Source organism: Thermochaetoides thermophila, assembly GCF_000221225.1.
Source record: "Thermochaetoides thermophila DSM 1495 unplaced genomic scaffold scf7180000011816, whole genome shotgun sequence".
In the NCBI taxonomy this organism is placed as follows: domain Eukaryota; kingdom Fungi; phylum Ascomycota; class Sordariomycetes; order Sordariales; family Chaetomiaceae; genus Thermochaetoides; species Thermochaetoides thermophila.
Window position 1 is genome coordinate 5,376,161 of NW_006383032.1, and position 11,061 is coordinate 5,387,221.

General features: G+C 51.1%; 2 protein-coding genes across 2 annotated transcripts; both read left to right on the top strand.

Annotated features, from left to right (window-relative positions):
* Window positions 1-4,647: 4,647 nt before the first annotated feature.
* On the top strand, window positions 4,648-4,956 carry CTHT_0035500 (uncharacterized protein; the record flags this gene model as incomplete). Its single annotated transcript, XM_006693917.1, has 1 exon — window positions 4,648-4,956. The coding sequence occupies one exon, from the start codon at window positions 4,648-4,650 to the stop codon at window positions 4,954-4,956; it is 309 nt and encodes a 102-aa protein (XP_006693980.1).
* Window positions 4,957-6,404: 1,448 nt separating this feature from the next.
* CTHT_0035510 (uncharacterized protein) lies at window positions 6,405-7,279 on the top strand (the record flags this gene model as incomplete). Its single annotated transcript, XM_006693918.1, has 2 exons — window positions 6,405-6,518; window positions 6,632-7,279. 2 exons carry the CDS (start codon window positions 6,405-6,407, stop codon window positions 7,277-7,279), a joined length of 762 nt encoding a protein of 253 aa, XP_006693981.1.
* Window positions 7,280-11,061: the final 3,782 nt, after the last annotated feature.

Below are 11,061 nucleotides of genomic sequence, written 5' to 3' on the forward strand. Positions count from 1 at the left end.
ACTTGATTAAGATCACTGTCACACTCACGAGTTGGCAGCCAGTTGCTCGATTCGGGTTGTAGCGAGTGCACATCGACGACGCTGAAACCGTCTGTGGCGATCCGGGGCCCGGAACACCCCCTGAGCGCAGGCTTGGCGAGCGACGCAACCAGTAACGTGCAGCAAGGGGTGAGGGGGCCTTGGGGATCGTCGCGTCTTTTGTGGTAAACAATCGATGACAGAACAGGACAAGGGCGGCGGCTAGTGGGCCTTTGATGTAACCACACAACGTGGATTATTGCTAGGTCTCGGTAGCCCAGAGCCGAACGGCTAAAAGGCGTGGTGCTGGGTAGCAGGAAGGCGGCAGCTGCCTGCCACTAGGTTGCTACCATGGACTGATCAAGCCATGAATCACTTGATCGACCATAAGGGCTTTGTCGGAATTTCACTCTCCCAACTGGCATAACGGGGTAAACGATAAGCACGCAAGCATGACCTCCAGGCTGCTCGTTAGAGTCTGCGCAGCCGCAGTTAACAATGTCATCGACTCATGGATGATGGATCACGCTGTGCAGGATGCCGCCAACAGGACCGTGCGATGTGTGAGTTCTGAGAAGCGCTGGAGCCCAGGACTGCGCTCCGGCCAGCTGGAACCGGCTGGATCCATTGGACCGTTTCCTCTCTGTCATGATGCAAAGATTGGGGCTGACTACCTACCTGAGGTATTGGACGGTGGACGGTGTTGATGCTGAATCGTTTACTGCCATAATTGAAAAATGAAAACAGGGTTATGTATGGGGGAGGACTCCAACACAAAACCCTGAGGTTTCGTTAGGTTTGGGCCCCTCTCCTGGTCGCCAACTGTCGAGAAAACTGAATGAGAAGCAGCAGCAGCAGCAATAGCAGCAACAGCAATATGGTCGAAGTTATGAACAAAGCAGGTGCCTTCCATGCTAATCCAATGTCAGCCTTTCTTGTGGTAGGGAAGACTCGACGGACAATAGGCCCATGTCTAGTACTATAGGTACGGATAACGAATCCGTACACTGTGCAGATTGCCTATCTGACCTACCTGGATTCCTGTCATGTCCAGGCAGCAACCATCTAGTCAGACGGGCAGGCGGTGGCATATGCAGTGGTTCCCCTGAGGATCACCACGCTGGATTGAACACCCGTTTTTCGTCCTTTCTCAAACACTGGTGAATGGCTCTCCATGTCCCGCAGACGGAAACTCAGAGGCCTAGCGTATGATTATTGAGTGTTCCTCGTCTAAAATTCTCAAGTGATAGCTCGATTTATCCTGACAATTCCTTAGCTCAGCACCCTAGAAACAACAGCCCAACACTGCTCTCCCCCTCATCACTACCACCGGTCCCAGTCCCGTGGTTCTTATCGAGTCTTCATTTCCTCCTTTGTCTTTCGTTTTGTTGTTTCCTGCGACGTCCCCTTTCACCTAAGGTACACCTAAAACCCGAAGAGCGCTTACGAGATTGAAACTGTGTGCAATCATGTCGTCAGTCATCCCAATCGAGCTGCTCCTCGCAGCAGACGCCGAGCAATTCATGGCTTTAGTGCTCGAGGTCATCCGTCGCAGATTCCACATCGCATCCAAGCATCGCCCGAAAACAGTGAACCAATTCAAACGGATAGGCGCAGGGAGCAGCGCAAGCGTCTAGGCAACGTCAACGGGCCGGTTTTCGCACGTCGTTTTGAAGCGCTATGACGGTGCTCATGGAAAGCCCGCGGAGCACGAATGGGAAATGCACAGCATTGTTGTCGAGGCTCTCCGAGAGCACAGCCAAAGAACCAGCAATCGCCTGTGCTTCTCCGTTCCAGATATCATCAATCGGCTGGAATCCCACAGCGAGTTTTAGGAACGACTGAAGTGCCGGTTTCCGCCGTGGTGTGAGCCTTGCGACGCACTGGCAATGGAGAAGATTCAAACCTTCCGAAAGCCGGACCGCCAGCGGATCGTACAAGCATTCGTCCCTTCTCATGGGGAGTCATCTACGCCAAAACCTATGGATGACCATATCCTAATCCGTCCGTACTTTGGACGGCGAAGCACGGAAATTCGACCGGCCTCTCGTCAGCGTCAAGTTTTCTCGGTCCGCAACCTTGTTGTCCACATCGACGAGATGAACAAGCTCACACTCGACGTCAGCGGGATCGTTAGGTCCCTAGCCGATGCCCTTGCATTTCTCTTGTGGGAAGCTCGAGTGGATGGGAATGGCGTCGAATTCGTCCTGGCTCCCCGGCGGTCCGTTGAGTATCATAACTCTAACTACCATTCCTCACGACCTCTCGCCGCTCCATACCAAAAAAATATGATTGAGGACTATACGCTGTGGATGTTCAACTTCAATATGTGCGAGAAGTTATCGATGGACAAAAAGGGCGTGAAGCATGCCGTTGCTTGCCTCTTGCGCAATGACCCATACTTTCCACGTCCGGGAAAGCAGCACGCAGAGGATCGACTCCTGTGGTGTATGTTCCGCGATCAATTCCTGGGTGAAAGCGAGCGCCTATTGTCAAGAGAAACCCAAGCATTGCAAGCCTTGCCCCATTACTTTGTTCACTTCTTAGTAGAGGAAGCTGAAGGAGAAGGTTCCCAGTTGACGCAATGATTGGTGACCAGTAAGTAGCCTATGTCTATTTTCGGCTGACTGCACGTTCAAATGGCCACGGCATGGGATTGCAAGCGTGGGGTCCATCTCATCGCCTCTTGGGGGGATGGGCAGGCTGCCACCAGGAGATCTTGAAATCGGGTAGTAGGAGAGGGTAAGAATTACGTCAACGTGGCAACCCTCAGCGGATTGGTTGCAGTTTCATGTATTCTCCTACAGCTTTTCGGTCGGATAGCGTAGTAAGCGAAAAGATTGACCGCTTCCAGAGATTAGCCATTGTCAGCGATGAGTATGCCTTAACTCTCTGTTGGTCTTGGTGCATGATGCATGTATCAAACGGGCAGCAGTGGAAGTGGCCAATAGCAATAAATGCTGACTGAGTACGGCGCAAACACTGCTCTGCGTTGCTTCACTAAAGCGCAGTTTCTACCACATATGCTTGTTAAGTAGGTACTCCTACTAGCCGTATTACTCTCTCGGGATGATCGCCCAAACTCGATGCTCAACATCGGTATATTTTTTTTTACATCTCCTTTTCTCCTATCTTTAATCTTTATTTTGTCATTTGGGTCCTCGCCATTGCATTGTTACATCGATATTCTTCGGTTCGCAGTATCTCAGCTAGCTTGGAGTTGTAGATATTTGTACTTCCAGTGAAAAGATCAAGTATAGCGTTAACATGCTAAAGCTGTACCGTATCAAATGAGCATATGCTGACGGAAGCAAACAGAAGAGGGGGAATGCAGATATTGCAGATGTTAGCCCCCGAGTTTCCCAATCAGCGGTCCCAATTGCTCTGTTACATGGAAGTACCAGCTGAGTAGGTAGGATATTGACCACAAGTTCTGTCACTGCAGGTCCTGTGTGTGGGCTCTCTAGAGAGGGTTAAAATGCAGAATTCCCCGTCTCAGATCGAGGCCGCTCATCTTCCTGTTCTCAACCTTCACACGGCCGTCTTAGTTATTCTTGGTAAGATTAGGTATATCCCATCGAGCAACAGTGCTTTCATAACGACAGCCTAGGGTCCTTTGACCTCAGAGCCAGCTTATCCTAGAGCGCTGTTGCTCGATGGGATATATCTGATCTCGTCACGCTTCTTTATACTCCTTCCGCCCACTGCCTTCATCTTAGTCTTTGTTTTGAGGATGTTTCTTCTTCTCCAAGTTCAATCTGTAGGCCCTTTTATTTCTTCATTTATGCGAAATTTCCACTTGCTCTGAGGCTAACTGTATGGCACACTTAGTTTCTCTCATCCGGACGTTTCGACAAGTCAATGACTTTTCCGTTTCAGGGTATCTCTCGAACTTTATGAGCTCTCGAGTCCACGGGCTTCCTGTTCAACCACAACATCAGGGATGCAGGTTAGTGCAATGGAAGCTGACCGGTCCGCCGGACGACTAGATGCCTCGTATCTGCCATCACATCTATATTGGCGCCTTGACGACAACTTAGCAAAATATTTCCGCTGGCAGGGTGAACAGGAGCCATGTCTGCGGTGATAGAGCAGAGAAGGCATGTTATCAAATAATCAAGTTGCCAACGGAAATCACCGTATGCCTTTGCCTCAGAGAACCAGCTAGCTCTGGCGGGAACTGAGGAGACTAACACGGCAGATTTGGTACATAGGAGATTGTGAATGGACCTGGGCAAAAACAAGTCCTTGAAAGGTCTCGCGTATCGCCGACGTAGCAACCTGGGGGTGCGCGTTCACTCAACCACTCAACCCTCTTAAAAAACGCTCCATTGCGACTAACCAAGACCCTTGGGTCTGAAAAAACGAATCCATCACCTCTAATCTCTAGGACATCCACCACTTAACATGAACCACCCGTCTAGATGCTCCAGCCCCAGGGTTCGACTGTGCTGGGATGCCCAAGGATGGGTAAGCCCTGGTGAGCAGCAGGCACTGGATAATCAGAACTTCCCTGCGCATGGGTCTATATTCGATCAGCTCGCATATGAGCCGGTCTGGTCAGACACAGAACCCCTGCTCCCTGAATTCCACATCCGGTCCTGCCATCTTGAGGTTGATCTAGCAATCATGCAGTCATTAGACGATATCCCAAGTGGCATTGCTGTTGAAGATGGCTTGAACGAACCCACGATCGATGACTTTGGAAGTCATGGCTTTTCTCCAGGCAGCTCGGAGGACACGGTTGAGTCCGCCATCGCTTTCAAGTCCTGGATCGTCACAAACATCCAGAAGGGCGTCTCAACCCCGAACGAAGTTAATGAACTACTCAGGGCCTTCGGTACCTACCGGTGCCATCTCGCCTTGTGTGCCGAGTTTGTCGACCCAACAACATATGTCCTCTATCTCCTCCAGCGATACTACGTCTTCACAGGGTAGGCCTGAGGCAGGGGTTTTTGCTTCAGTACAAATACAGGGAGGGTCACGTCGTCTCAATGGTGGCTTGCCGGCGTATGCTCTCACCCCATCTTTCCCGTGATGCGGATTTTCAATAGACGTATGCAGATAGCACTAACCAGCAATGAAATGCAACAGCCGGCAACGTAGGAAAAAGGAACGACCTGAGATATGTCCTGTCTGTGACCAAGGGTTCGACTACCAAGCCAACTTGAAAAAGCACTTGATCGCCAGACACCCCGAGGTGATTTCGCCAGAAGAGAGGAAGCGAGTGAGCTGTGAGCTTTGCCCAAGGACATATGCACGTCGTGATCATATGTTGAAGCATATGACAAAAGCCCATGGCCGGCAAAAGACGCGTCGAGGGACGAGGAGGTCTAGTTGTGAAACGAGATGATGCACGTCTAAGAGGATTTCAAGGTGTGTTTCATAACGCTCGCGTGCTAACATGTGCGTTTGTGTTGCGATATTTCCGTTTCCTTGCGTTGCTACTCTTTTGCAGAGATTTGGGATGCGTTAGTGGGACAGGAACAAGTCGAAAAGAAAGTATCATGGGGGCTAGAAAGGAATCAAATATGGCCATATATTATCACAGCAGGTCAATAAAACACGCTTGAAGTATGCTATTGAAGCTGTTGCCCTCTGCGGCCATCTTCTTGACTGGATTTCAGATTTCAAGTCTTTTTGTCAGTTAGAAAGTTATCTGTTTATGCTAAGTTGATTATTGAGTTGGAATTTGCCGTTGTTAATTCTGATTGACCGATGTCGGAGAGTTTTCAACACTCCAAAACCCGCTGCGCCAGCAACCCTCTTTTCTCTTTCTGTTTCTGAAAAAAAAAAAGGGGATATCTGGGGCTAAGTACCTACTTCATCCAAAACGTTTCTTCAAATAGAGAAAGGAACGTGATTTTGAGCAGGGGCTCCCCATTCTGTTGATAGATTGGCCAACGTTCCAGGTTTGTACAGCAGACGATGGATGGTAATGAGGGAGATCAGGTGGTCATAGGGAGATAAGGCAGATGGAGTAAACCCCTGATCCCCCCCAACCTCCCCGCATGCCGAGCTGTTTGGCGCCCCACAGGGCTGACAGTGCCTGGCCTGCCAAGCCTAAGTTTCCGCCTAGCGTGCTGTCATCCATTTTCCATGCAGCAACGCGTTTCCAGAGCCCATCATCGCGATCATTCGGTCTGGGGCCCGGAGCTCCTCTGTGCTCCGTGTTCGTACTTACCACTTCCTTTCAACCTGGGCGCACAGATTACGTACCTATAATCGCGTCTCCTCGCGGCAGCGGTAACAATTTCCACAATTACAGTCTGTCAGACGGGCCCAACATTCAACATCATCATGACTGGGAGCTGACGAGGCGACATACCTCCCCGTCAGTCACCTACGGTAACTCAACCTTGTCTACAAGAATTCCCGTCATAGCAATGGCGCTTCCACTCCCGCCAGGCCTGACCCCGGCCGAGGTCTCCTTCCTCGCCGAGATGGAGCTGGTCACTGTCATCCCACGCCAACGACTCGACAGCATTGAGCTGCTGAGCGTGAGTTCCTTACACAATACCCACACCCCTGGCCCTTCCCCTCTTCTTTCTCCAGTTTCCAGGCTGCTGCCAGCTGCTGACAGTGCTGACACACGCCTTTCTCGGCGCCTCAGGGCAAAACCCCTCCCCTGCGTCCCCCTCATCGCGCCGACCTTCCCCTCTGGCTGGCTCTTCTCCTCAAAAAGCAGCGCCGAGCCAACATCCTGCCGCCCCCGTGGCTGCACCCAGACTCCTTGCGCGAAATCATCCACCAGGAAACCACTGTTGACCCCCAGGCCTTCTCCGAGCCCCCTCCAGCCCGCCATCCCCGCGCCGATCCCGCTCGTCCCGGCCGCACACTGCCTATCCACCAGGACGATGACGGCTTCATACTGTCTCCGCCTTTCCGTCCCGGTTCGTGCACCGCCGACGCTCCGGTCGGGTTTCTGCCCTATCACTGGCTCGAGGTTGCCGAGATGCTGCTGGCCCATGCCGCCGATGACATCGGCGCTCCGGCCGGTGAAGTACGAGGTTTGCTGCGTGACCTAGTAGAGGTTCGCGCTGCGAAGTTGAGGAATAGCACATCCGTGCTAGAGGGCTTCGGCGGTGGCTTGATGAGTCTCAGGGGTGTTGGCGCTATGGAGTTAGCCGAAAGCCGGGGGTTCGTGCTGAGCGTCGTGGATGGCGTGAGGAAGATTGGTGCGAGCACCGAAGCGGCGAGGAGAGAGGCTGAGGAAGAGGAAGAGGGCGCTGACGCGAGTGATGAGGACATGGGACTGTGAGCCTCTGATAAGAGGGCGGCACAGGAAAGCGACGACAGCTCAAATACACCCACTGAGCATCTAAAACTTCACCCCGTACCGACACACACAAGGCTTGTATGGGACATCGGCAAGTTTAAAACTGACATATGCTCAATTTCTTATCTATCCAGATACCCGATTTCATTGGTAACCAAAGCGAGTTCAACTACCTATCTACAGCAATTAAGTTATCGAGAGATCGTTTTTTGCGCTCCCACGTCCCCTCGCCGATATCAAGCATTGGAATGCCTTGCGTGATTCATCCTCATTCACCCGGCTATCTCCTCAGCCCTGCCAGCAAGATGTCGATGGCGTCCCAACCTGCTCTATTGCCTCTCTCGCTCTCTATGCCTTCTTCACGCCCTGCCCCATCATTGGAATGTTTGGGGTCTTGGAAGGACTCACAGTTCTGCTGCTGCTGCTGCTGCCACTACTGCTACTGCTGACGGTGATGACGACATCCACGTCTGTGAGGTCAATATCCATCATGGAATTGATCGAGCCACCGTCATCGAACGGAATTGGCGATCTTGGCCCGATGGAGTCAGGGTATTCTAGCTTAATAGCTGCTGACAGAGCGTGCTCCGTCAGCTGCAGGCTTTTGTTTGCATTGCTTTCCCCATCGCTCCATTCAGAGCCTGAACAGAACAGGCAGCTGCCGAGGATACATTCGCAGTCAGAGCAACTGGAACATCCCAAAGACGATGTATCAGTAAGATTCTCCATGGCCTCTTGAGGAAAATCACAACTTGGCTTACCAGTGGTTTTACCTGCCTTCGTCCTGTGTGTTTCAAGGCCACCGTTATCAAACTGCTTGTATTTCTTAGGCGTCGGAGGGGCACTTAGCTCTGTCTCATCCGAAATCCGCTTTGTTGTGGTAACGGGCAAGTTTTTTCCTGGCGGTATTGTCTTCGGACTTATGAGGTCCAAGGCCTGCCTGCCATGCAGGCAGGTACATGAAGTGCTGTAATGACAGCTCTCGAGGTCCTTGTGACTGTCTAGTTGCGAAACGGGTTGAGGTGACAATGTGAAGTTCTCCGCAAAAATCGATCCCAATCCTTCAAGCTTACATATGGATGCTTTGGGTACGTTAGCGCTGCACTTTTGGCTGATAAAAAACAAGAGTAGGTGGGTATGACCTGCTAGTGGCTCTCCTCACCTGTAGGAATGTGCTCTCGGGACCATCGCAGACTCTCAGAGCCAGATGCCGCTGAGGGACTGCGAGACGCTGATTTAGAGTCAGTAGCAGCAGAAGTGTCGCCGCTTGTATCCTGAGAGCCTGCAGTAGAGGGACTGCGAGACTCTGATTCGTAGTCAGTAGTAAAAGAAGTATCATCATCGCTTGAACACGTAGAATCAGAATCGATGTCTTTCGGCTCTTGCCGGTGCTTTAGCCCCGGTTGGACAACGACGATGGGCAAGCACCGATGCCGTCGTCCATTCTTGTCTGTGTAGACATGCGAAGATGCATTCATATCGATAGCGATGAGTGGTTTGGCATCCGGCCCGGTTGCCCGTAAACGAGTCTGCCGTGGCACGTAGCCCGGGATGTGGAATCGATGGCGCTTACGGGTGTTCTTGGAAGTGCGCTTGTGACGGCCTGCCATTTTGTTTGTAGCGTTTTGATGCTAGCTTTATGGGACCAGAGTTGCTGTGATAGTGAGTTTAGTTGGTATTGTTCCGAAGTGAGCTGATATTTGGCTTGTTAGATCAGGTGAAACTGTGATGTTGTCCGCTGCAGATGCTTCGATGCTGCTTTGGCCTCAATCTGCTGGCAGGTTGCCCTCATTATATGTGCCTTGTCTAATGATTGGTCTGTTTCTTTGATGTGATCTATAAATGCTATTGTACGGATCGAGCGTTCTGTATCAACAAAGGTGTGTCTACTAACAGTCACGAGAACACTGCCTTTCATTCGTCCTTGCCACTGTGAAAACCTCCAGGGCCAAATCAATCCTAAAAGTCCCTTCACTAAATTATTGTTAAATGAAGGATTCGGTGCTTCTCGAAGGGGTAGCTGAAGAAGACAATGACTTAATGTGATTTGAGTGTCCCTTTGAAATGAATAATTGCGGATTTCTCTGCTATCACCCAGCGTCCTCTACATCGAAGCTGGTTTTTGTTACTTAGTAGCATTGGCTTGATTTTGAAACCTGTAAACAATGAGAGCTTCTAGGCCCAGCCTACCACCGAGTTGTTATTTGATCTTCCAGCCGTAGCCAACGGGCCATACATCGAGCGGACTTTCATAAGGATGTAGCTCAGCAAACAAAATGCGATCCTACCCATCCCCCAACTTCGCAGGAATCAGTTCATCCCTGGTAGTAATTATTCGTGATGCTTACAGGCACATTGACAGTGAGCAAGAGCACATACAATATGTTTGCTCTTATCCAACTCACCACCATATCCAGCTTTCCAAGACAAACTCTTTGTTCTACATCAACTGAACACGTGACCGGGCCAGATGTATGGAGCACCACACAGTTCTCAGGACAAAGAAATGTAAAAAACTTGATCTGCGTTTAGCACAGATGAAAGGGACATAGAACAACCTGCTATGTGCCATCTATATTCAGCTCTAATAAAGTGAAATACCCCAAGTTCGGGCCGTGAGTAGGGCCACCACTCAACATTGGGAATTCGGAATCCAAATCCCACATGAACATCTCTAACCCATCAGGGTAAGTTGTGCTCTAGTGGTTATTTCGAACTCTCTCATCTTTCAGAACCCTTGGAGGACTAAAGGCCTTCCCCTCTCTATCAGCATCAGTAACCATAAAGGAGATGGCATTGGCATCGAATGAAACACATGGTAGGCCCTTTCATGTCAGGGTTCCAGATGATCATGACTCAGACGCAGCATCATCAGCAAGTGATGGCGAGGGCCAAGCGTCTTAGCCAGAGGGACAACCCATCAACCCCAACCCCAATCATGGCAACATGACGGCCAAGCCTTCGTTCTTACTTTCTTTGCACATCGGCCTGATCGTTCTGTTGAAAATGGTTTTCAACGCCTACAAGGTTAGCATTTGCACCGAGAACACTCCAATCCAGCTGCTGCCTCTCTTCTCCCAACACTTCCACTTTGTTACAGGGCTCAGCTCCTTGGCCATAACCCTGCTCCTCCATCCCTTCAGCATCGTCCCAATCATCATCTTCTGGCTGCGTTCCCCCTTCTGGAGGCTTACCCACAGCGACTGGCCGCCAACCCCATCCATTCTGCTACCACCCTGCCACGACACCATCCTGTCCCCCTGGTGCGCGACCGCCCACGCGTTGTGGCCGCGTTACAGTGACTGCTGTGTCGACGGGGTGGGAGTCTCGCTAGCGAAGACATGGATCATGTCATACATCTTGCTGCTTGCCCTGCTCTGGCTCGGGACTGACTTCAGTGATCCGCAAGAAGTTCCGTGGTTCGTGATTGCTGCGAGAGTATCTTGGGAGGTGCTCAAGGGATTCCTCCAGTTGTATTGGTACGCCTGGGCCTGCTATGCAACGGGGCGTTGGGCAGTGACAATTGCTTGGGCACTACAAGAGTTTATGTATGGGTTGGTACAGCTTTTGTTCGCCGCTGCAGACGTGCTTGCAAAGGAGCTTTTGAAAGAGCTATGGACGCTCATGTAGGAGAGGTGGTTAATAGGGTTAGCGATAATGGTCGCGTGGGTGTGGTGTTGGCTCGTCCTCGAGAAGAAGAATATTGCTATTAATGGCTTTTTGGTAGTGATCAACGTAGTGCTTCTACGCATCGTCAGTGTGAT